This window comes from Oncorhynchus masou, chromosome 16, assembly GCF_036934945.1.
Source record: "Oncorhynchus masou masou isolate Uvic2021 chromosome 16, UVic_Omas_1.1, whole genome shotgun sequence".
Taxonomy (NCBI): domain Eukaryota; kingdom Metazoa; phylum Chordata; class Actinopteri; order Salmoniformes; family Salmonidae; genus Oncorhynchus; species Oncorhynchus masou.
This window is the reverse complement of record NC_088227.1, coordinates 25,508,507-25,536,317: the sequence shown is the minus strand read 5'-3', so window position 1 is coordinate 25,536,317 and position 27,811 is coordinate 25,508,507. Positions and strand designations below refer to the sequence as shown.

The following is a 27,811-nucleotide window of genomic DNA, read 5'->3' as shown; positions in this document are numbered from 1 at the left end:
TGCAATTAAAATGTTTTATTTTTTGTTCTTGTAGTTGATTCAATGTATAATGTCACATACATTTGATAGACCCAGCACTTTAAAAAAGCATTTACACTTACCTATGATACTCAACTTCCTGGGCAGAGGGATGGTTCACTCCCCTGCCTGATGCTTTTTGTACCTCACAAGGAATTATACATCCATGATCAAACACAATGTTTAAAAAAATACACCTCTTAGTACGAAAGAGTACATCTATCACAAAGACATCAAGTGAAAATCCAGCAACTGCAGAAAGAGGAAATTAGGAATATATGTATAATTAGTTAACTACATGCACCGTACATGTGAAAGCTGTAAGTAGCAGTATAAGTATTGTTGTCCGTTAGTTTACTCCAATCTGGGGAGGGGTGGTAGTGTTGGGTAAAAATAAACGGGATTAGAAATTATGCAAACTATTAGATTTTAGGTTCTATCAAATTATCTGCAATATTAAAACTGATCTATCCTATGGTAGCCTCTTTTTTTCTTTCAAGACTTATTTGTGTGACTAGCATTGTCTAGAACACTCAAACATTACACAGATCATCATGATAAAAAACAGACAAAAACATATTAGTTATGCCACAGCCTTGGTCCCACCTTTGTTCCCACCTTAACATTATTATTCTTTTTAAACCTCTTGGCACCATTTATGAAACATGACAGTTACATGTGTGATTGTGACAACAGTGTCAGAACAATGAGAACATACTGGTAACGGTAAGAGGGTAAGATTCTATATCTAATGTCACCTCCATCAGGGTGCTCCTCTGTCTTCCACAACCAGAGCCTCATAACACAGCATCAGGAAGGGCACTAGATCACGTCTGGGGGCAAGGAGGGGGGAAACGTGGGGTGTTGGGATGGGGTTGGCAGGGTCCAGAGTCAGTGGGTTGAGATCTGCCGGGACCCACTCCCTGGACAGTACCCCTTCCGCATGGGGGGGGTTAGAAGTTAGGAAGTCCATAGTAACAACAGCTTGGAGTGAGGAATTGGGTTCAGGGTCACACCCTCCCTGAAAAGCAGCCCCTGTTGTGATAGTAGAGACAGAAGATGGGGGCTACGGTAGGGGGGGCTCGGAGACCCAGTCCTTGACCTCTAGACCTTCTGTGTGAGGCGGGCTGGGGTGCGAGCCGGAGGGTGGACACAGAAGGAGTCCTCACTGCTAGCAGCAGCCTGACTTACTCTCGGCAGCCATCGTCTCCTGGTCCAGTTTGATGCGGTCTCCGTTGCTCTCCTCGTACGGCAGGCCCTTGTCATTCAGCAGGATGTTCTCCACCAGGAACCGAGCTGCCTCATCCACGTTGATGTTGTCCTGGGAAAGGTAAAACAAAGTCAACAGAATTAGGGTTAAAGGTTATATCAATTCACATGAAAACAGTTGCTGGGGGATATTGGTTTTGGCAGTTACCTAATGAGGTGAAACCGGTATGGCCACATCCATTTGTTACACAGAACATTAGTCTTAAAAATATATAAACCACTGGTTATTTCGCTAGCTTTCTCCTCTATCCAAGTAAAATAAGTTATGTTCTCAGCTGTCAAATTATGGAACGATGCAGGGTCTCTCTCTAAGCTGTCCAACAGTTGATGTCCTGACCACAAGATGTCACAAAGTCATGTGACCCGTGTGCCTTCCCCAACCTCTAGGGACTGTAGCCTGAGGCGTGCTTCTGAATGCTTGGCCAACGCTTCACATGGTGACCAATGTTCCCTCTAAGCTGTGCACGCGCCCCCGGGACTGCCGCAGAGAAATATTAGCCCATAGAGCAGTGGCGGATTTAGGTATAGGCGACATGGACAGCCGCCATCTTGCCGGGGGCGGCACAGGGCCCCCGCACAAAAATTTTGCGCAAATTGGTTTTCTATTGCTCATTTGCACACCACGTCAATGATATGTCACTGTGTGGAACTGTGGGTCAATTAACCTTGTTGGAGTGGGCACCCTGATTCTAGTTTGTGAGCCAGGCAGCCTACTGCCTGGGATGGTCTCCCACTCAGATGTACGAGATGGGGGAGGGGGGGGGGGAATAGGTTGACATTAGGTCTCCCCCCACTGGAAGCCCGAGGTGGGGGAGCGGGGGAATCTATTAAATAGCGCACCTCTAACTTTGTACAGTACAAATGCAATTAGTAATGCAAATTTAGTTTGTGTTTCTTGTTTGAAGTGCAATAGTGTAATAAATCAGGTTCTCTTCTTTATAAGTGTGTTATTCTATGTGTTTTTGTCTGATATAGGATTTGTGCAATTTAGTTTTATTTGTGTTTTTTTGTTAGCAATAGGGTAAGTGTAATAATACAGTTAATGCAGAAAGGGGCCACATGTTTGCCGTGGCAGCGGGGGTGCTGAAGGGGGGCTTTGCCCAGGGAGCTATACAAGCTACAATATCCACAGAGAGAAAGCACGAGATTGAACTTCACTCAACTTTCTATAGCAGTGGTCACCAACCGGTCGATCACGCTAAAAACCATAAAATGCACATTCTTCCTATTTCCCCTCAGCACTACAACAAGCACTGCAGCAGTAATGAAAGTAGGAAAGTGTATCTTTTAAGCTTGCATTGTTGTCATTTTTAATATGGAGGAATATTTAACTTTTTCTGTTCAATAGGAGTAGCATGAATTTGTGCATGAGGCGGAAATAATGCGGTGCGACTCAAGTTTCACCATCATATGGAAGACGGTGCTCCTTTTTGGTAAGGGAGAGCGGAGGGATGTTGAGAGGTGGACCCTCAGTCTGCTGCTCTCACCCTCTGCTGAGATACAGGCACAATCAGCCCAATAAAAAGCAACTTATTTAAATGTATGCTGACTCAGCTGTGCTTCACAAGTAATACAACATCACATCTATTACTGGTGTGATCATATAGCATACCTCAAATGTTGTAATATAATTTTTTCAAAGGCCCGAAAAACTATGCATTGGCAGGGCAATTCATCGGTGTAGGATTCTATTGCATTGACATGCACTACTCAGCCCGTACTTGTCTACACAGACCAGTGTGGCATAAACAATTCAGAGCTGCAGTAGGCCTATATGCAAATAGACCATTGCCATATATGGATCTGTGCCATTTACATTGAACTGGACTGTGTTTACAGCATGAGCGGTTGTGAGTAGATGCACTTGTTTTAAGATCAAAGCGAGAGCTGCATGTAGCCACATGTGCAGATTTAGCTCATAGAGCATAAAAATAATGCATTTTATTTTGTAAAGTGGTTTCTTGCATCAAACAACATTTTCAGTCACCTCCTTGTCTGAAAGACAAGTGGACAAACAGGTTAATGTCAAGCTCTGCATGTTTAGTTTTTTTCCAAAAGTCTCATGGGATGTAGGCCTACATTGAACACAACACATTGGCTGCTACTTTAGGCTGAATGAGAACAGCTATTTCCATGTTAAAATGTTATGGGATGCATTTTAGCCATTGTTTTTGATGGTAGACCACTCTGATAGGCCTACATTATGATCAAATAGCCACAGTCGCCTACTTGGCCACTGTTAAAAATGTAACTTAAAAGCGGGTACAGCCTCAGTGTTCACAGTAAACGCGCGCTGGAAGTTGCACAGAATTTTAAATGTTCAAGGTAGCGAAATGCCTAACACACAGAATTAGAGGTTATACCAGATGTTATTAATCCTGATCAGATAGGTTTTTTACATGAATGATACATTGGAGACAATATACTGTATAACAACTACTAGAAATAGAAGAAGAAACATCCAAGAAGCCAGGCCTGGTATTCATAGAAGATTTTTTAAAGGCTTTTTATATATGGATTGTATATATAAATGCCTGGATTTTGTCTAATCTTGGTGAGTCTCTTCTTCAAATGTATAGCAAACCCATGTGTAAAATAGTAAATTGTGGCTACTTCTCACAGTTTTGAACTGTGAAGAGGAGTTAAACAGGGTTGTCCGTGGTCACCATATCTATTCATTATGGCCTTCGAAATGCTAGCTATTAAAATTAGATCAAATAACAATATTAGAGGATTAGAAATCCAAGGCTTAAAAACAAAGGTGTCCATGTATGCCGTTGACTGAAGTTCTATATTAAGTCTGCAAGCAAGATCTCTGAAATGTCTCATTGAAGAGAACTTTTCTGGCCTCTCTGGACTAAAACCTAATTATGCTAAGTGTACCATATTATGTATTGTATCTTTAAAAACACAACATTGGATGGGAGTGTCTGCTAGATGACTAAATGTAATTGTTGAGTGGCTACATTACAGGTAGATTGTATGTTTGGAAAATTCAATACAAAAATGTATAATAAAAAGATGAATCCTGTATGGCTAACGCGGCCAACGCATTACTGAGCATCAGCTGAAGTGTGAATGTCTAGGGCAAATGATTGTGCAAACTGCGTGTGTGTCCATGAACGTGGGGTGGTATACCTTGTCTTCTAACAAGTTCAACTAGCGTTTTGTTTGTTGTTTTGAGTCTATTTTTCCTGGTTTATACAGTATATATGTGGTGTAGCTGGTCGGTTCCCTAGAGCCAAGTAGTTTTTTCAGAATTCCTCAGTAATTCAGAAACATGAGGCTGGTGAGCTCTTCAGAGAGCCTTTCATGTAGAGAGAGGGAGAGAAAGACAGATGAGGAAGGGAAGGAGAAAGGGAGAGAAGGAGGGGGACCGATGGAGAGAGGTAAATAGAGAAAGACAGCGAGAAGCAGAAAGAGAGAGTGATATTTCCCTTGAGTCTCATGTTTAAGGAGATGGTTGTTGGAATAGAGGTTCAGCACAAAATAAGAGCAGACATGTCTCTAAAACACACGTGTGGGACGTGCCTTCACAGCCAGAGCTCCATGCCAACCATCTGAGTTATGTCCCCTAATAGAGTTATTTATCTCAGGAACATGTGCTGGTGCATGCTGGGTACTAGCACACCTTCTGTCATTCACATGAACACACACACACACACTCACATGCGTATGCACAGCTGCAGGTGATGACAGAAAAGTAAATTCAGCAGCAGGGACATTTTGCGTTTCACGAAGGCTGAGATTTCCTGAAGGCTAATGTTTGCCATTCTGTTGAACTGTTTGACAGAAGTGCTTACTGCATACAATCCCACACACACACACACACACACACACAATTCTCAAGACTTTGAGCAGACATAGATAGTCTTTCTCACAATGAAGGTTAATAGGTGATCCTATGAGAAATTACACAGGAAATCAAGTTTAAAGCACAGAACCTTCTACAGTACATCAGTATTTGACCATCAAGCTGTTGCAACAATCAGGGTGGCTTTATGAAGGCCATTTTACATTGGATATGAATATGGATTGTGCTACAAGATTCAACACATGATGGCCTATTATGAGTATCTGTAGTAGGTTAGACTTGACCGATTCTGCAGAGAGGAGTTCTCTCCTATAGCAGAGATGGGGCTGAAATAGCAGTGGCCTGCTTTGGTTTCTAGTGGCACACGCTATGATCAGTCAAAGGACATGTCTACGCTCTTACAGGTCTAACAGCTCAGGATTAGAGCTGGGAAACGCTGAGGGTATCACATCCTCAAAGCTGATAAAGACACAGTTTGTTTGGCTCTAAAAGGTTTCCCCATGGGCTAGCGCAGTGGTTCCCAACCAGGACTACCTATCCACTGGGGGTACTTGAGAAGATTCATGAGGCCATAGTCCTACTGGTAAAATGCATAGGAAGGGGTACTTCAGGGGTTCTCCATGCAGAGAAAAACATCTGTTGGTGGTGCAGTAACCTAAAAAGGTTGGAAACCACTGGGCTAGGGAATGGGGATGTCCCTGTGTGTGTGTGTGTGTGTGTGCGCGCATGCGTAAATGATACAACTGCCTAAACAAACTCTGCTCAAACACATACACCATATTGTTTCATTGGTGTGTGTGACCCCTTGCTCAGACCCGGTACAGTGTCTGTCTGGAATGGTGCTACTGTGTGTAGGGGACAGGGACACTGCAGGGGGACATGTGTGAGAGGTAACTGTCATTTACCCAGGGTTGGTGGCTAGTGGGGGCATTAGAATTGAGGTGACAGGGGCAAGCAGAAACCTAAAGCCCCAGTGAATTGAGGCACACACAAACAGAGAGAGAGAGAGAGTTCACTCCAATGCTTCATGACAGGCAGACCCCAGTTGACCTAATTTTCACACAGAGAGCCGATTGCAGTACATTCGGAAAGTATACAGACCCCTTTTTCCACATTTTGTTACGTTACAGCCTTATTCTAATATGGATTAAATTATATATTTTTTTCCTTATCAATACCCCATAATGACAAAGTGAAAACAGGTGGCATTGTGTTGTGCGACTAAACTGCACATTTTATTGTAACCAGCACAAGGTGCACCTGTGTAATTATCATGCTGTTTAATCAGCTTCTTGATATGCCACTTGGATGGAGATGCCAGGGGGATGGATTATCTTGGCAAAGGAGAAATGTTCTTTTACAGGGATGTAAAGAATTTTTGTGCACAACATTTGAGATAAATAAGCTTTTTGTGCATATGGAACATTTCTGGGAACATTTATTTCAGCTCATGAAACATGGGACCAACACTTTACATGTTGTGTTTATATTTTTGTTCAGCATACATACTGTCGTATGAAAAAGTTTGGGCACCCCTGAGGCTGCATAATAATTTACTCTGTCCTCACATAAAATGATCACAGTGGCATGCCATTCATTTTCTGATAAAAGCTGAGTACTGGGGTATTGTCCAGACAAAGATTTTTAGTGTAGCAATATTAAGTTGTATGAAATCAGTCATGTCATTCTGTTGATTTGAATACCTGTAACTACTTAGCACTGATTAATTGGAACACACAGTTGGTTTGGTGAGCTCATTAAGCTTTGAACTTCATAGACAAGTGCATCCAATCATGAGAAAAGGTATTTAAGGTGGCCAATTGCAAGTTGTTGTTCTCTTTGACTCTCCTCTGAAGAGTGGAAACATGGGGGCCACAAAACAACTCTCAAATGACCTGAAAACAAAGATTGTTCAACATTATGGTTTAGAGGAAGGCTACAAAAAGCTATCGTAGAGATTTAAGCTGTCAGTGTCCACTGTGAGGAACATAGTGAGGAAATGGAAGACCACAGGCACAGTTCTTGTTAAGGCCAGAAGTGGCAGGCCAAGTAAAATATCGGAGGCAAAGACGAAGGATGGTGAGAACGGTCAAAAACAGCCCACAGACCACCTCCAAAGACCTACAACATCATCTTGCTGCAGATGGTGTCACTGTGCATCATTCAACAATATAGCGCGCTTTGCACAAGGAGAAGCTGTATGGGATAGTGATGCGGAAGAAGCCTTTTCTGCACACACCCCACAAACAAAGTCACTTGAGGTATGCAAACGCACATTTGGACAAGCCAGCTTCATTTTGGAATAAGGTGCTGTGGACTGATGAAACAAATATTGAGTTATTTGGTCATAACAAGGGACGTTATGCATGGCGGCAAAAGAACACAGCATTCCAAGAAAAACACCTGCTACCCACAGTAACATTTGGTGGGGGTTCCATCATGCTGTGGGGCTGTGTGGCCAGTGCCGCTACTGGGAATCTTGTTAAAGTTGAGGGTCGCATGGATTCCACTCAATATCAGCAGATTTTTGGAAATAATGTTGAAGAATCAGTCACAAAGTTGAAGTTATGCCGGGGCTGGATATTACAACAAGACAATGACCCAAAACACTGCTCAAAATCTACCCGGGCATTTATGCAGAGGAACAAGTACAATGTTCTGGAATGGCCATCCCAGTCCCCAGACCTGAATATCATTGAGAATCTGTGGGATGATTTGAAGCGGGCTGTCCATGCTCGGCAACCATCAAACCTAACTGAACTGGAGATGTTTTGTAAGGAGGAATGGTCCAAAATACCTTCATCCAGAATCCAGACACTCATTAGAGGCTATGGGAAGCGTCTAGAGGCTGTTATTTTAGCAAAAGGAGGCTCTACTAAATATTGATATTATTTTTCTACTAGGGTGCCCAAATTTATGCACCTGTCTAATTTTGTTTTGATGCATATTGCACATTTTCTGTTAATCCAATAAACCTCATTTCACTACTGAAATATTACTGTGTCCATCAGTTATTTGATAGATCAAAATGAAATTGCTGATCCAAACACCCCATCATTTATAAATGGAAAGCATGGAAATTGTCAGGGGTGCCCAAACTTTTTCATACGACTGTACATACACAAACTAACTGAATCCTGCTCACTGATCCCTAATTTAATTTCTGCCTAAAGGCCTTGCCTAAACAACCTCCTTTAAGTTGTCAAACAAAATAGTGTTTTCAGATGAGGAAAAGCACTCAATTGAAGGCCTTTAACATATCTTGGAATGGCATTGAAGACAGCTTCCATTTTGGTTGTTATTGTGATGCTGGCTGGAACTGTTGGCGAGCATGCTTCTGTCTCTCCTAACTAAAAGTGCTCAGCGTGGCACGGTGGGGTATGCTTGTGTTTCCCAACTCTGCTCCTTTCAACAGCACAATGACCCACAGTACAAACAGTTAGATTTGGTAGCACGAGGAGTACTGCTATCAAATGATTTAACTCCCCCCAGTCAGGGCTTAAACCACCAGTGACTAAACACGTCTGTTACATTACTTTTTCATGCTATTCTTGCCTTTGACTTTTCCCCATCTATTCAGTGTTCGATGTTCCACACTGCCTTTTCCCACCTGGACAAAAGGAAGGCCTGTGTCAGAATGCTGTAGTTGACTACAGCTCAGCGTTCAACACCATAGTGCCCACAAAGCTCATCACTAAGCTAAGGACCCTGGGACTAAACCCCTCCCTCTGCAACTGGATCCTGGACTTCCTGACGGACACCCCCCAGGTGGTAAGGGTAGGAAACAACACATCTGCCATGCTGATCCTCAACACTTGGGCTCCTCAGGGGTGGGTGCTTAGTCTCCTCCTGTACTCCCTGTTCACCCACGACTGCGTGGCCAAGCACAACTCCAACACCATCATTAAGTTTGCTGATGACAAATCAGTGGTAGGCCTGATCACCGAGAATGATGAGAAAGCCTATAGACAGGTGGTAAAACAGCCTCTCCCTCAATGTGAGCAAGACAAAGGAGCTGATCGTGGACTATAGGAAAAGGAGGGCCAAATACACCCCAATTATCTTCTTAAGGTATAGGGGGCAGCATTTTCACTTTTGGATAAATAGCGTGCCCAATTTCAACTTTCAGCTACTCATGCCAAGAATATATGATATGCATATTATTAGGATAGAAAACACTCTGAAGTTTCTAAAACTGTTTGAATCATGTCTGTGAGTATAACAGAACTTAGGTAAGGTATGGTCAGAGGAAGGCCCAAAATGTATCAGTCTCCAGTAACCCAAGTCATAGAACAGTCTATCTGCTACCGCACGGCAAGTGGTACCGGAGCGCCAAGTCTAGGTCCAAGAGGCTTCTAAACAGTCTCTACCCACAAGCCATAGGACTGTGAGCACTGCGAGCTGGACTATTTACATTGACCCTCCCCCCTCCCTTTGTTTTTACACTGCTCCTACTCGCTGTTTATTATCTATAAATAGTCACTTTACAAATGACCTTGACTAACCTGTACCCCCGCAAATTGACTCGGTACCGGTACCCCCTCGTTAATTTTATGTAATTTATGTAATTTTCTTGTTACTTTTTTTTTTTAAAATTAACTTTCATTTATTTAATAAATATTTTCTTAACTATTTATTTTACTGCAATGTTAGTAAAGGGCTTGTAAAAGTAAGCATTTCACGGTTAGGTGAATTTATTTGGAATTAATCAAACAAAAGGAATACCTGTTGTCTTCAGCGCATGTGACCAATAAGACTTTATTTGACAATCAACTTTATTTTTTCTCTCTTTTTTTTACTGAAAAGCAAACCTGTAAAACCTTAGGAAACAACCTTGGAAACAAAGACCTACATTTACCTTCCATTCAAGCTGATAAAAAAAGCCTAATGCACACACTAGCAATAATAGTACTATCACTGTAGTTAATGCTTCCTGACTAGGGGAGATCTAATGGCAACAAAGCACACTGTTATAGCAGAGGAGGCTAGTCAGGGGAGGACTGCTCATAATAATGTCTGGAATGGAGTGAATGTAATAGTATCAAACAAATGGAAACCAGGTGTTTGATGTGTTTGAAACCATTCCATTCCAGCCATTACTATGAGCCTGTCCTCCCCATTTAAAGTACCACCAGCCACCACTGTGTTATAGTCTTATGGTGAAGGCATATTTGTGTGTCTGTGTGTGTTCGTGTCTTACCTTGGCCGAGGTCTCGAACCAGCCCAGGAAGCCAGTCTCTTTACAGAAGTTGTCCATGAGGGAAGTGTTGTTGGAGGTCTCATTTTTCTGGTCACACTTATTGGCCAGCAGCACTGAGGGGATAGGGCTCCCATTGGCCAGTTTCACCTTGCTGTCCAAGTCGTGTTTCCATTTTGACACGGCCTCAAACGTGGAGCCCCTCGTCACGTCAAACACCACGAATGCCCCCACCGCCTCCTTGTAGTACACCCGCGTCATGTTCCCAAATCGCTCCTGACCTGCATGGGGACAGGGAAGCAACACGATCAGTAACTCAATGGGTCAATGGTACAGTACACAATTAAACCTAGTAGGCCTGCGTCAAAGTAACTAAGGAGATGGACTAGTAAACAAAAGGCTGTTGGGTCAAATGCTCAATGGGTTACCAGATGCAGAGATTCTGTTAGCCCATAAGAGGACATCAGAAAGGATTCAAGGAAAAAACAAGAGACATCTGAATGTACAAAACACAGGAGCCTATAGAGGGGTGGAAGCGACTTAGCCTTTGAGTGTTGCTAATGAGGCAGCAAAGCAGGGTCTGTTCCTTCTGTACACACACAGATAGACCTGTGACAGGAGATTCCACAGGCCCCATTACCCAGCGCAGTGAGTACAGCACAACAAGGACCACTTGTGAGATCGATTACTCCACTAAAATCACTCACCACACTCCCATCAGACATTTAAAGGTGCCAGTTTGGGGAGAATTAGCCCAGTTTACCAGGAATATGTACATGTTTTAGACATGGATATAAAACTGAGTTAGGATTTGCCAGTGTTTCATCAGATGTCAAAGGAAGGTATTCAGAAGACAAACAGATTTTATTCTCCTGCTCTAAAGTGCTGTGTGAGAGTAGTGTTTTGCCTTCATTTTGGTTCCCCTTCCCCAACAAATGACCAAAACGGATCTTGACCCACTTTTTCTAGTTTGTCATGACTCTAATCCAAAGACTCAAGCCAAGGAAGAAATCTGCCTCCTCGATAATGAACCCATTCTCTCCAGTCTTACTGGGAGAAATCTGGAATGATGCTTTACAAAGTGAAAGCAAGTGGAATTACCACCGGGATACTGGGTGTCACTACCAATCTGAGCAAGGCACTACTCAAAATACAGTCACAATGATGGCAAGACTATTATTCCATAGCCACATTATCAGTCTGTGTATTAGCTATTAATCTCAGAGGGGAGTGAAAATGCAAACCCTGATAAATGAATGGCCAAACGCCTGCTGCATTGATTAACAATTTGCATGCATGGGATTTCGATCTGCAAGCTTTAGTTGACATGGAGCATGGGTTGTACTCAATAATAATATCTAAATCACCCCCTTCGGTTTCTCACTGGGATATTGCAACAAAATTGACCCTAACAATTGTTTTGATTTCTCACGAAGTTCCATCAAATTACATTAATGAGCACTGGACAAAACCTTTAGAGCAAACAGATTTGAGGTGGAGCCCCATCCCCACAAATTATTTCCAGGACAAGAATTTATAGAACCTTCAAGACTGCTGAAATCAATCAACCTGTGAGTGATTGTTCACGGAGTTCGTACCTCAATTAAAGGTGAATCTTTGGTCGGGGGATTAATGGGAAGACTTCACCTCTGCTTCACCTGTTTGGGGTCCAGGATCACACCAATGCAGCAATTCTCTCTCTCTGATCCAGGCCTCTTCTACATGTTACGTCATTTGCAGATCATAAGGCTTCCTACAGTTGGGTCAGGCAGGTTGTGTGTGAGACTGACAGCCATATCAGGGGATGAAAGAGCTTCTGCACTCCACTGAACCCTGAACACTGCTGCCTGCCCCACTGCCTCACAGACACAGTCCAAAAAGAGAGGAAAAAAGTGGAACGGACAGAGCTGTGATCATCCTCCCATATCTGAGCTCTTGCGAATCCACACCTCTGCCGTCTCTCAGCAGAATACTTAGTCGGAATGGAACATACAAGACTTCAGATTGTTCTGGGGTGTTCTGTTCAAGCATCCCAGAATGTTCCGGAATCATTTTTAGAATGCAAGGAGGCTCTCAGTTCCATGTCCGCGTGTCTGTACGGCTGTTTACAACCATGTCCGCGTGTCTGTACGGCTGTTTACAACCATGTGGGCACGGATGTAGAGACAGGCAGGCAGAGAGAGAAAGAGAGAGGAGACAGACAGAGATTATCTATTCTAATGATATCACTCTGGGTGCTTTACCCTTTCACTATGACAGAAGAGTTTCATTAGAAGACAACAGAGCACCCATGGTATGTTATTGGAGAGATCTGGCAGGTTGCTATGCTAATATGGCAACAGCTCAGTTGGTTTTGATACATCTGAGCCCGGTGAATGATTGATTTATGGTCTAATTGCCAGTTCCACAAACAACAAACTAGTAGGTACCAGCTCTGAGAGCAGATGGCCAATGCCAATGCCAATATTTTAAGGGGTTGCATGACTCATGGTTACCTACTCACCTAATTCTAAAATGACCATCCAAGAAATAACTTCGTGTTGGAATGTGGACATCAAATTAGAAGGATAATGCCGTGGCAGTGTTTAAAAATGGTTGCACTGTCTGAACACATGTAAGTTACAACAGAAATGGACATTGCTGCTGCTGCACACAATCCAATTAAAGAATGAGGAGTAGCTCACCTCACTGCACAGAACTAGTCTCCACTGCATCCAAGTTAAACACTGAATAAAGAGAGCTGTTTCAGGAACCGTGACGGCAGTTTCTCCCCCTGCAGTTTCACTTCATTACAGGTACTTACCCAGCTACGTTTTGAAACTGCGTGTCGCAGTGCGGGTGTGAGTGAGGGAGTCAATACACTGAGGGGCCTACAGGCCTGCTCAGTAATTGCTCATAATTGAGGGTCTAAATTTAGTCGGTTTAACCCCAGGTGAATTCACTGGGGACACGGCACAGTGGGAAGGCGAGATGATGGATTGAAATAAAGGCTTTAATTTCCAGGCCTTTTGGTGCCCAGAGATCCAAGAGAAGAAGTCTTAGAAGAGGAATACAGAAATAAAAAAACTCACTTTATTCAACGTTTTCCGAGCATATTTCTCGGGTATCACTTTATTTTAAAGGGTAACGAAAACAGGTGTCAAGCCCTTAGATGTCCTTTTTAATATATACATATTTTTTAAATGTAAAAATGTTGTCGTTTCTCTGTAATACCACTAGCCACCTAGACATTTAATGAAGTTGGCTTTAGCTGCCCAGAGACTCCCAATGTACCAACCTCATAACTAGCTACCAAGAAGCCATTTCAGGCTATCAATCAAGTTAGAGTAGCTAGCCTGCCTAACTACTTTAGCTGGCATGCCTGCTGGCAACAACTTTAGAAAATAAAGCATTTACTAAATAAGACTCACATTCCTTTCAATCTTTTACCGAGATTCAGAGAAGCAGATTCAGTAAAAAAAAAAAAATGTAAATATATATAAAATTACCACACACATCAGGTGGATACCGACGGCTCAAGAGGTATGCTTAGTTAAGCAGAAAAATCTTTCTTTTTTTTTTTTTACACAGAATTAAGCACAATGATTATGTCTCTAGATTGCAGTAAAAATGTGTTTCAGGTGTTCAAAAAATGTTAAATTCCTACAACTTCCAGACCTAGCCCCTTGTCAAACCACCCCCCAGCCATCCTCACATACTTTGTGCCCCCTCAGATGTTTGGGGTGCATGACACCCCTGGTACCTAATAAACCATTTATAAATTGTGTTCACCATTTATTAATCATTACTCCCACATTTGTAAAATGTTAGTCACCCTTGTATATATAGATACTGACGGAATGTATCCCAATGACATGCCCATGCTTCTGTGAGAAATCACACTGGTCAATCAACACATTTATAAAGTACTTATAAAGTATAAAGCGCTCACTTCAGATTAGGGACTGCAAAAATACTTAAATGATTAGTAAATTGTGGGAGTAATGATTAATAAACAGTGAATACACAATTTATATATGCCTTATAAATGGTCAATTAGGTACCCCTAAAATAAAGTGTTACCATTTATTGGCTTTTAGTCGACAGGCTCCACACACACTTAAGGCTCAGTCCGACCTCGAAGGAAAAAATACTTTTCAGTGTGAATCAAATTAACTAGTAGTCTGGGTAGTCAATAGAGAGAGAAAATATACTGGCAGAGGTACACTAATACTTTAAAAATGTCAGCTATTTGTTGATGAGAGACGAGAGAGGATTGGTACATTGAGAAGCTTCTGAAGGCTACTCTCTTATTATTACCTATCCTGATGCCTCATCACTTTACCACGCCAATGCATCATACCCCTCCTGCACATTGATCTGGTACTGCTACATATAGCCCCATTCTGTATAGCCCCATTCTTGTGTATGCTTTTCCTCTGAGTTATAATTTTTTTTGTACTCTGCATTGTTGGGAAGAGCACGTTGTATTCGGCGCATGTGACAAAACATTTTGATTCGATTTTATGTGGTTTTCACTCCCAACCTCAAAACAGGTTCACATACTGTAAATACCGAACTTTAGAAGTCTGTTTTCGCAAAAACCTCACTTTCTAAGTCTGGCATGTATAGTATGTGAACCTGTCTCCAGGTTGTGAGTGACGACAAAGCAGTGAAACTCTCCTTTTCATTGTTCTTCCTCTTTTCACCACTGTGCAAAAGACAAGATGTTATGAAATGTTCCCTGCACATGGCCTTGTCTCTCTCCTCTATTCACTGTTGTCAGACTACAGTGAGCTCTCTGCTACTTTTAAAGTTCTGATACATTTTATGAGCACCACCAAAACAGTGAATGGGAAAATGAATTGTCTGATTGGTCCCAGAAACTGATGGGTTGGACCAGAGCCTGAACACACGTAAGTAAATCAACGTTTTGAAAATTCTGATACTCTGATTGGTTAGACGATTCAATCGCTGTTAACTATTTTGCACAACGCCCCTCGTCAACACAAACAACTTCAATGATGGCAGATATAGCGATAGATATAGCAGTGGAAGAGTTCAGTGTGTCGGACAAACTTGAATGATAAAAAAAAAAAAACGTGTGATACAAATGTAAAAAGCATGTTTAACATTCTTCCAACATGCAGTTGCCATCCTGTTTAAAAGACACCACTGACTTTATATCAAAAATACACAGTATACCAGTTATTAATGAAGGAAATTGGCCAGTCACTCGGTGTCTCATCATTATATACCAATATTACGAATGATGGAGGCCCTCAAATTCTTCCTCTCCGACCACGGATGCCTTGTGCCTTCAAATTATATAATTGAACTTGTGCAACTAGTGCTCACTAAAAACTATTTTGTATTTGACTAATATTACTACCTACAGACCTTTGGAACAGCAAATATCTTTGGATTTAAATTTATGAAAATAATCCATACAAAGAGCATGTCAAATATTGGACCCGCTATAGACCAGACATTGGCAACTCTAGTCCTCAGGGCAGGAGTGGTGTCACACTCTGTCCACATCCCTAGCATCCGCAACTGATTAAACAAATTGCATTCTAAACTGAAGATCATGATTAGTTGATTATTGGAATCAGGAGTGTTAGCTGGGACTGGGGCAGAAGTGTGACACCAATCAGGCCCCTGAGGACTGGAGTTTTTCCCACCCCTGATGTAGACGATTTCTTTATGATCTGGACGGGATCCGAAATTAAATTAAAATGAATCTCTTAACTACATTAACTCTAGGGTACAATCAATTTCCTTCACTATGGAAAATAATATCAACTCTGTCCCTTTTCTGTAACCTAAGAAATGTATAATCTCTAAATACTACAGAAAACCTACAGATGAAAATACCATACTGACGGATGATAGTTACTGTACCATCCTCTCCCCCTAAAAATAAGTTTACTTACTAGTCAGCCAACTTCATAGACTGCATTGCATATCTGTGACACAGAGGAAGAATACGATGGACAATAAAAATTCTCTCCTTGAGCATTTCAGCTCGAGAACACCCCAAGACCTGGCTTGATGAAGCTCCAAAACAAGTTAAAAGCTTGAACTGAAGCCAGTTACTTAATAAATCCCAACCAAAAAAAACGAAGAAACAGTTTTCTGTAAACTGTTTACTTACTTTCAATGACAGCCGTAATGGCATCACGTCTTCGTCAATAAGCACTGGCATATACTACATATACTATCAGACTCCTCTTTGCATTCTGCCGTCCAGAATCCACCTTTTATTTACCTAGAAAACGATCGAGAAATCTACCAAACATATTGGTTTGATCAGATGTGGTCAGAGAGAGAAAAGAGACATTCATAAAAGGATGTTTCTCAGGTAGATCATGTAGGAAGATAACAAAATGTACTTATAGGTCCTAGAAGTCTGTGGGCATACGAGTTAAAGTCATGTATAACTTTCACTACTAAAGTAGTAATTTATATTTTACAATGTTCTTGCAATAAGATTTATATTGGAAAAACATCCCGCACCTTGAAAGTACGCCGTGGTGTGAAACACTTTCTAGAACAAAATCACTAATCATTAATCATTAATTGTGTTGCGTCGGGATTTAAAAAAATCCACCACGCAGAGGAGTTGATTATGACAACAAATTGCTCCAAAGAGAAGCCATATCGTTTTAAACGTTTTAAACAACTAGATTACCTCCTTCCTACAGGCCAAATTTAGACCATTGTTCAAGTGTCCATATCATATTTTGCATATCATTTATGAGTTAGCCCCACACATTTAAGAACGGCCGATGCGGAGGTCCTTTGTGGAAAGCTATCTCATAAATATATATAATGTATCGAAGTGAGTAGACACCTAAGGCAATTAATTCATTAACAGTTTGCACCTGATGCCCCCCAATTACCCTTCGTGCCTGCATCCATACCCTATAATTCTGTACTTTTGCGAATGTAACTTGTAGACAAGGGAAGCCAGATCCCTGATTGGCAGATGAGGAGCAACACTGGTGCTCATCGATTGCTTTGAATGAAAAAGGTTTGTACCTACACACTGAAGGTGTCATGCTGGCATGGAATCAACCTGGAGCCGACTTAATAAGCTTCACTTTATTGAAAGCCATTGGAAATTGATTTCTTCAATGCAATCATAAAAGATTAGAAGCTTAGGGGAAGATGATGTCAGAAGGAAATGTAACTTTTTTCCTTCAACACCTGGCTCAATATTCAGTGCCACTCAGATGGTGTGTTCGATATGTAAGCGTTGCTATTCTGCTGGAGTAGACCTCTAGCCTTGCTCACAACCCATGTGACCACACAGCGAGGAAGAGATTACACAGACTCACTGGTCTGGACAGAAGGCGGTTTGTTAATGCAATATTTGTTCAGAAATTGAGCGGACGCATTGATTGGTTCTCTCAAACATTTTTTATTCTGGGAGATTGAGACCTCTCGTTGCTTGGAATTGAAAATCCAACAGTTGTAATGGAAGGGGGCAGCACTTGGAGGCTGTATGTGGCTGTGCCTGATTGATTGAGAAAGACACAAAGGAGAATCATCGATTCATAGAGATTGATTAAAGCGTTCAATACACCATAGTGATGATTTTAGTTTGTGCTGAGGTGTTTGGCCATTCGAGGCAATAGATGACTTGCTATCTATCTATTATACTGCAACCTCCAAGGCAGTCTTGTAAATAGCTCCCCGATGGCATTACTTCAATGCAGGCTGCAATTCAACATTGTTAATGTTGAACAGGATAACACTTAGGGTTGCAAAGGGTCGGAAACTTTCCGGTATATTTTCCATGGAAAGTTGAGCCCGGGAATTTGGGGAATTTTGCTTAAATTCATCAAAGAAGTAATTACAGTGAGCCTTTTTTGTGGGACACGCACAAGGCAATTTTAGGTCTTGAGGCATATTTTAGTTAAACTATCCCCAATTCAATGGAATTGCAACCCTCTGCAACCCTCTGCATGCACTTCCATCATATCTACAGCTGATTCTCATGATCTTGCACACTAATGAGATGCTATTGATCCCACACTACTACACTGTCGGAGCCAAGGACTACATGCTTTCTGGTAAATTCTGATTACAATACTGGGTGGGGTGAATATATTTTATATGACGTACATGATTTTTTGTTAACTAGTAACCTAAAGCAAAGTGTGTTTAAATATTTTCTAACTTTACTCATTCTTCTAATCTTTACAGGAAAATGCCACGTGGAGACATCTCAACCCTGATGCTCACAGGCAATGAGTATTGGAAGAGATTTCTGACGGTTCTTTGCCCAGCATACACCCCTCCAACCAGACATGCTTTATCTACTCCTGTTCAGGGGCAGAACGACAGATTTGTACCTTGTCAGTTCGGGGGTTTGAACTCGCAACCTTCCGGTTACTAGTCCAACGCTCTAACCACTAGGCTACCCTGCCGCCCCTTTCTGCCACTGAACGAGGCAGTTAACCCAACGTTCCTAGGCCGTCATTGAAAATAAGAATGTGTTCTTAACTGACTTGCCTAGTTAAATAAAGATTAAATAAAAGCTGTAAAAAAATTACATTCAAAATATTTTTCTTAAAAAAAAATTTTTTTTAAAATCGGCACACAAAAAAATACCGATTTCCGATTGTTATGAAAACTTGAAATCGGCCATTCCGATTAATCGGTCGACCCCAACCCCCTACCATACAGGCAGCGTTGCACTAGTCACAGCAAGCAGTGCCAACATGCTTCACACCAAACGGCAGTGCGTTGCCACACGCACACATAACCCTCCTCCCAGAACCACAAACACATGAGCAAGCCAGTGCACTATATCATATCATCACGAATAGCACTGACCGAATCTGCTACCGGACCGACAGTTTAAACATGTTGAAGGCTAAACGGCCAAGTTTCGGGTTCCAACAGCTCATTGCTGAAACCTACAGAAAATGCAATAAAATCAAATTGGGTTTGTCACATCTGCCAAATACAACAGTTGTAGGTAAACCTTACTGTGAAATTCTTACCTACAAGCCCTTGCCTACAAGCCCAACAATGCAGTTCAAGAAATATAGTTAAGAAAAGATTTACTAAATAAAACAAAAGTAGAAAATAAAATAAAAACAAAATAACGAGGCTATATACAAGGAGTACCAAACTCCAATGTGTCAATGTGCAAGGGTACAGGTTGTAAATATGGCATCAAATTTTTATTTATAAATTAAAACCAGTTCTTGCTTTTTGTCATTATGGGATATTGTGTGTAGATTGAAAACTATTTACTAAATTTTAAAATGAGGAAAAAGTCAAGGGATCTGAAACATTTCTGAATGCATTGTAAATCACTACTAAAGAACAATAGACAACAGGACACACAAACCAGTAAAAATTAGTCAACAGTTTATGAAATTACAGCCTGATGCAGTGAATTCAACTTCAATTGTGCTGCTTTCATGTGTCCAGTTTACAACGCATAGTAGAGGGAAAGTGTACATACCACAGTACTAGCTAGGCTACTAAAATGTTGCAGTCTGGCTTCGGGTTTTAAAGCTTGAGAATGAATAACAAAAAAACTAAACCTGCATCAAAACACCATGCAAAGGAGAAACATGTAGGCCTATTACAGCAACAACTGAGCGGTAGCATAGGCTGGCTACTCAACTACAGTACAAGACATTGAGTCCACCATACAGAAATACTGTAGCCTAGTGGTTAGAGCTTTGGGCAAGTAACCGAAAGGTTGCTGGATCAAATCCCAGAGCTGACAAGGTAAAAATCTGTTGTTCTACCCCTGAACAAGGCAGTTAACCCACTGTTCCCCGGTAGGCCGTCATTGTAAATAAGAATTTGTTTTTAACTGACATGCCTAGTTAAATAACAAGGCAAGCAAAAATGATCTCATAATTATTTAGCAAGCTAAAAACACAGAGCTTAACATTAGCTAGCTAGCTGCTAGGATGACGTCATGTCAATGAATGTGTTGTTGAGTGACCAACCTTTTCCCCTCAGATAATTTTTCGGTAGCTACAGTTGAAGTCGGAAGTTTACATACACTTAGGTTAGAGTCAATAAAAAAAAAATTTCAACCACTCCACAAATTTCTTGTTAACAAACTATAGTTTTGGCAAGTCTTTTAGGACATCTACTTTGTGCATGATACAAGTAATTTTTTCCAACAATTGTTTACAGACAGATTATTTCACTGTATCACAAGTTTACATACACTAAGTTGACTGTGCCTTTAAACAGCTTGGAAAATTCCAGAAAATTATGTCATGACTTTAGAAGCTAGACTAACTGACATCATTTGAGTCAATTGGAGGTGCACCTGTGGATGTATTTCAAGGCTGACCTTCAAACTCAGTCTCTCTTTGCTTGACAGCATGTGATTATTATTATTATTTTTTTAAATCAGCCAAAATTGTAGACCTCCACCAGTCTGGTTCATCCTTGGGAGCAATTTCCAAACGCCTGAAGCAAAGAGACACTGAGTTTGAAGGTCAGCCTTGAAATACATCCACAGGTGCACCTCCACGTTCATCTGTACAAACAATAATACGCAAGTATAAGCACCATGGGACCACGCAGACCGCTCAGGAAGGAGACGCGTTCTGATGAAACAAAAATACAACTGTTTGACCATAATGACCATCGTTATGTTTGGAGGAAAAAGGCGGAGGCTTGCAAGCTGAAGAACACCATTCCAACCGTGAAGCATGGTGGTGGCAGCATCATGAGGAATCACGCTTCACCATCTGGCAGTCCAATGGACGAATCTAGGTTTGGCGGATGCCAGGAAAACGCTACCTGCCCATTATGCATTGTGCCAACTGTAAAGTTTGGTGGAGGAGGAATAATGGTCTAGGGCTCTTTTTCATGGTTCGGGCTAGGCCCCTTAGTTCCAGTGATGGGAAATCTTAAGCTACAGCATACAGTGACATTCTAGATGATTCTGTGCTTCCAACTTTGTGGCAACAGTTTGGGGAAGGCCCTTTCCTGTTTCAGCATGACAACGCCCCCGTGGACAAAGCAAAGTCCATTGAGAAATAGTTTGTTGAAATTGGTGTGGAAGAACTTGAACACCTTTGGCATGAACCCCGTAGAACACCTTTGGGATGAATTTGAACGCTGACTGCGAGCCAGGCCTAATCGCCCAACATCAGTGCCCAATCTCACTAATGCCCTTGTGGATGAATGGAAGAAAGTCCCCGCAGCAATGTTCCGACATCTAGTGGAAAGCCTTCCCAGAAGATTGGAGGCTGTCATAGCAGCAATGTTCCGATATATAGTGGAAAGCCTTCCCAGAAGAGTGGAGGCTGTTATAGCAGGAAAGGGTGAACCAACTCCATATTTTTGCCCATGATTTTGGAATGAGATGTTGGACAAGCAGGTGTACACATACTGTAAAGATACTTTAGGTCATGCAGTGTTAGTCAGAGAGGGAAAGTCAATTTTCCTTTCTACAGACACATAATGGAAAGTGTGTACATTTTCTCCATGGTCCTTGTGGGAGTTGTATTCATGAAAGAGGGAAACATAGAATGTGAATCTATTCATCATCCTGCGCCCTAGGAGACTGAGATTCCTCTACGGCAGTGTTCTCCAACTGGCGGGCCATAGGCTGAATCTTGGCAATCTTGGCAATTATTTATTTAAAAAAATATACTGTTGAACATAAGACAAAAAAAAACAGGAAATCAGCTTAAATTAATTTTAATTTTGGAAATCTATTCCTAAGTATTCCCATGCACAATAGAGAGACACGTGATCATATACAATTTTAAGCAAGGTTTGAAATTATTGTATAAGTCTATTATATTTGTTTGGGATTCTTGCAGTCAATTTGCAGTCTACAAATTATTTGTAGTAAAAAAAAAAAATGTATAGCCTGTGACTGATTGTAGTTGATTCCTGCTCTACGGTCTCCATTGAGATGCTATCAGTGAGTGGGTTACCATGGAAACTGTCCAAGACAGATGCTGCAGGGGCAACAGAGACAGTCTCACCAGTCTGTTGCACCCAAACCATATCAAATTTTATTTGTGACATGCTTCGTAAACAACAGGTGTATATTAACAGTAAAATGCTTACTTACGGGCCCTTCCCACAAAGCAGAGAAAAAAAAAGAGAGAAGTAAAATACGTAATAATAAACACAAGTAAATGTTAACTTAGCTATATACGGGGTACCAGTACAGAGTCAATATACAGGTGTACTAGGTAATTGGAGGTAGATACAGTTGAAGTCGGAAGTTTACATACACTTAGGTTGGAGTCATTAAAACTTGTTTTTCAACCACTCCACATATTTCTTCTTAACAAACTATAGTTTTGGCAAAACGGTTAGGACAACTACTTTGTGCATGACACGAGTAATTTTCCAACAATTGTTTACAGACAGATTGTTACACATATAATTATCTGTATCACTATTCCAGTGAGTCAGAAGGTTACATACACTAAGTTGACTCCCTGACCCTGTCAGTGGTTCCTGTGAGGAGATTTTGTTCCCTCACCTAATGCAGTGCCCTTCATCTGAAAGGATGACGGATTTCAGTTTTCCTGCATTAAAATCACCAGGCCATCACCAACGCTTCTGCTTCTGGGTGAGCATTTACATGTTGGCTTCTGGCCCTATACAGCTCATTGAGTGCGTTCTTAGTGCCAGCATCAGTTTGGGGTGGTATATAGACAGCTAAGAAAAATATAGATGAAAACACTTTTGTTAAATAATATGGTCTACAGCTTATCATGAGGTATTCTAACAGACGTGCAGAACCTCGAGACTTCCTTAATATTAGAGCTGGCGCACCAACTGTTAACAAGGAGACACACACCTCTCCCCTTGAGCTTACCAGACACTGATGTTCTGTCCTGCCGATGCATAGAAAAACCACCTAGATGTTTATTATCAATGTCCTTGTTCAGCCACGACTCCAAGAAACCTAGTATATTACAGTTATTCAGGTCCTGTTAAGAGAGGAGGGCACGCAGAGGAAACGGTGAGTGCATAAACTACCTCTACCCTCAGTTCTATTGGCGAACGTACAATCACCGGAGAACAAACTGGACGAGCTCCGTTCGAGACTATCCAATTGAACCGCATTGTTCTTTTTTGAGTCTCCAGGATTAGGGCCTGGTCCGGCGTGAGCAGTATGAAGTGAGCCTGACTCGTTGAAGTAGAAATCTTCATCCAAATCAAGGTTAGTGATTGCTGTTCTGATATCCAGAAGCTCTTTCGGTCTTTGTAGAAACATTATGTCCCCCCAAAAATGTGATTAGCGCAAAAAAACACAAAACAGCAGTGTTGGTCAGGAGCCCATAAAATGGCTGCTTTCCATTACAGACCCTTTCTAGTTGTTTGGAGGCTCGGGGGTATGAACCAACCCCCACAGAATTATATTCAAATGCCAGCCAAACATTTCTCTGGCAGAGATACTGTACATATGGTGGTTATTACGAGACAGCTAGGGCCAATAGGAAGTTGCAACATGCAGAGTGAGTTGCATAGGAGAAGCTGTAAAACAAAGACCATAACTAAACCACATGACTCACAGTCACATTGCACTATAGAGCATGCAAACCTAAGCGTTACTCTCTACAGTCTTTAAGACTATGACCATTGCCACATAATCCCATACTGTAATATGGTAATACCCTTGTTGGACAATTGCCCCTCCCTCCCTCTCACCCATTCTGCTTTTCATTCCTCACCTCCCCTCCCAGTGAACCAGTGAGGTGCCCTTCTCTCAGGATGTCTAAATCCTTGGCACAAGGTGCTGGCTTATTTACTTCACCATCACCTCATGGTTGTAATTATCCTGTCCCCAAGATCAGACAAGCCCAGAGAAGGGGCAGCTATTCTGGGCCACAGGGGCGGGCAAGGCCCTGGCTTCATGCTGACTTCCAACGTACATCCATCTTCCACTCGGCCCTGATTACCATCATTCCATCCCAGATTGTAATCATTATGGGAGAGTAAAGACGATGTTGGTTTGACGTTGGTTGGTCCTTATCGTTGCCATGAGGACAAGCCCACCCCTTTTTTTCTGCACAATTAAAAGGCTTAACGACTGTTCTTAATGACAGTTAACCCACTGTTCCTCGGCCGTCATTGTAAATAAGAATTTGTTCTTAACTGACTTGCATGGTTAAATAAAGGTTTAAAAAAAAAAACTTACAAAAAAACTTGGCAATACAACTCTCACTTTCTCTCCATCATTCCTTCTCTTCTCTGACTCATTGTCATCCTCAAGGTCTCCAGAGTAGGCCTTGGTGTATAGGTGTGTATATGTCTGTGTGTGGGAGGGTGTGTATAATGTATATAATTGTGTATGTGTGTGTGATCCCCCTCAGAGCTCATCCGATGTGATATCTGTGTGGGTGTGAGTGTGTTCTCTCTCACAGCTTGTCTCTCGCAATGATACAATCAGTAAATATGAATGAGGAAGTGTGTGTTTTGCCCGCAAAGCTCCTTTCAAGCTGTGAGAGGCAGCCTTTCCTGGTATGAGCTAACACCCATGCCCGGTATCTGCACCCTGTCCCACTCTCTCTGTATCACCTCATTGTCTTACATCAGATAGTGCAGGCAGAATAGATGTGCAGTCTTGTATCTCGCAAAGGGTAATGGGATAGACAAAAGTAGTCTGGCGACAATGGGCTGCCATAACATTCAAAAATATTACCTCGGTGACATCGTCTGCTGAACCCCATTTCTGCCTCAAAACTGTTTGAATTAATCTGTTAAAACAATAAAAATTGTTTTTTTGGTGAGAAAGTGTCACCCCATTTTACATCTAGCTAAGGATTATTGTGCTTCAAATAGCAGTATTTCTGAAGTTTGACTATGGGCACGGAAGCTAGCATAAACATGTCTAACAGCTGAGCCAGTCACTGAAATCCTCTAAGTGAAATGCTGCTGCTGACCAACTAGCTACCTACTTAGTGCTGCACACACAATGTTGAATCTTCCAACAAAAGCTAGCTAGCAAGCTACTGCAGCTAGTAGTGCTTATGCTTACATTAGTATTGGTTTTCATGAAGCAGATCTTCTGCTACGAGACATTACAGTAGCCTCCCGAGTCAGCTGCTGTGCTCAGCAGACCCAACAATACGATCATAGAGAAACATGCTGATCTACAGACTGATTCCTGATAACTGACAGTGTTTCTTAATTGTGCATGAGCTGCATGTCTACAACTTCAGGGTCATTTCAACAGGCTAAGCAAGCTTATTATGTCAGTGATGGAAGAGCTACCTAGCTATCTATGTCAGTAAGCTAGCTACAACAGTTAGCTACACAGCTGACCAAGCCACTGCACTGGCGACCAACGTCCCTGCACAGAATCTGTGCAGGAGATAGCCACTGGTTAGTTTTTATTTTCTCACAATTGCAAACTATTAAATCACAATTTAGCAAGATAGTTATTCTGCCTATTTCATACGAGATCAGTGATGTCAAAAATGTGGAACGATGTTTGCAATTTTTTTAATGGTGGATGCTCAATATTTGAATGTCAGTTCAAAGTCTTAGAAGACAGATCAGTTGAGGGACCAGCGTCACGGAGGAGTGACGCCATCTGATTGGAGACAATGGTGTCACCTATCAGAGCTAGTGACAGACGATGGTTGTCGAGATGACCTTTCTCATAGCGCTGCCAGTGTGTGATGAGATCACAAAGACGGTTAAAGACTGTTGAAGACTGTTTTGTGTAGACTGTGTGTCCGGTCTGTCTCTGTCCATGTCAGTCTGCCACCCTACAAGTCAGGCTTGTCTCCTCAGAGTGGTTTTCCCTAGTCCTATATCTAGTTTCAAATGCAACCTCATTCATAGTAAATTTAACATCCGTCACAACGTAATTCACAAATTCAAATCATGACAGTTATAGACTACAGTGCATGTCATGATCCCAATCCCACAACCTCATGATTGGCTATAAAACCAATAGATCACTCTCCCGTTCTCTCTCTCACACACCACTTTTTAAAACTGAATCACAGAGCTTTTACTCCTGGCCTGACCGTGACTGCTGGCTAATGACTAACTTGTGTATAACAGAGACAGCTGTGCCCATATGGCTGCCTGTATTCCTGCCTGGCCTAATAAAGGACTTGCATGTGACGCATAGTGGAAGCCAATACTAAACGTATCCATTCATTGAGAGTCCTGTTGGCAGATTGCATTACCGTCAGTTCAGAAGAGTCTGTGTCTGCGACTGGGGGGGGAAGAAATGTGAGAAGAAATAGAATTACATATAGGATCATGTGTATTGGTCATGGTAGGAGGCTGAGGTTGGCCTTTAAGTCAAACTAATTGATTTATTGTGATGATGGATTATGATTTCTTCCCATGAATCCCTGACCGAATTCCCCCCACTAGAAGTAAGGCCTCATATGGCAGTGAAGTGCCTTGAGGTCATAGAACCAACATCCATTGTAAATGTTTGCAGAGTCACAACTCAAAACGTGTGATGAGGATCTTTTTAAACAGTGTAAACAGTTTCAAGTGGCCTGTGGCAATCTGCCTCCCAATCTAATTTTAGAATCTTACATTTTGAGATCCTGAATGGAGGACTTGTCATGAGGTTTCCAAAATGGGTTGTCATAAGGTTGACAAAAGAATGGAGGTTAGAGAGACTGGAAAGAGAACAGAGAAAATGTGCTGGCATGCATGACTGAGTTTGGAAAACACCCCACAGACTAGATTGTAGGCTATTCTTAAGTCTCTCTCTTACTCTGTATGTGGACTGGGCCAACTGAAACTTACTCAACCTGTAGAAATATGATGGATTCCTCTCTCCGTACAGGGTGGGCACTCAGGCGACCAGCCCATGACCTACATTCCGTTGGCAATTATATGCGCTAACCTGATCATCATACCACGGGGGGAACAAAACAGACCAGTCTATACAGGAATTTTAAATTCAATCTGAATGTTCTCCTACGTACTTGGGTAAAAAGTGAAAAAAATAAACGTATTGCGATTGTGCGAACATCGTGATTTCACGAGCGCCTGTGATTTCCAACACTTCCCCTTTAGAAGTGCGCAGTCATTGCACTCAATCACTTTTCAGTGCATAACATTTCATTCTCATTTTTTTGTAACATAATCTCAAAAATATTGATGAATGAAAATGTGCATCCATGTCCTACCTGCGATATCCCATAGTTGTAACCGCACCAACGTTTTGCTGTCCCAGTTGATCACTTTGAGTGCAAAATCTACCCCAATAGTCGCTCTGTAGTGTTGGGAGAATAGCTGGTGGACATATCGTTTGATGATGCTGGTTTTCCCCACACCTAACTCCCCGATGACTAGGACTTTGAACAAGTATTCCTTACATTCCGATACCGAGCCGCCTGCCATGGTGTAAAACTCTGAGTGACACTGACAACTTTCTCAAACTCAACAACTTCCTCTTTTTTTCTCACTAGATGAGGAAAAATGAATCTGTCCTCTCTGTTTCTGTGTTGTTTGGAAATATGGTAACTACAATAGAAAGCGCTCTACTTGCCTCCTCCTCGTTGCTCAAACCACCTGATAAG

General features: G+C 41.8%; 1 protein-coding gene across 1 annotated transcript; it reads right to left on the bottom strand.

Annotated features, from left to right (window-relative positions):
• Nucleotides 1–27,786, bottom strand: LOC135557753 (ras-related protein Rab-32-like). The gene is made up of 3 exons (XM_064991322.1): nucleotides 27,419–27,786; nucleotides 10,302–10,579; nucleotides 1–1,339 (listed from the first exon to the last, which is right to left on the bottom strand). Exons 1-3 carry the CDS (start codon nucleotides 27,630–27,632, stop codon nucleotides 1,190–1,192), a joined length of 642 nt encoding a protein of 213 aa, XP_064847394.1. The 5' UTR covers nucleotides 27,633–27,786; the 3' UTR covers nucleotides 1–1,189.
• Nucleotides 27,787–27,811: the final 25 nt, after the last annotated feature.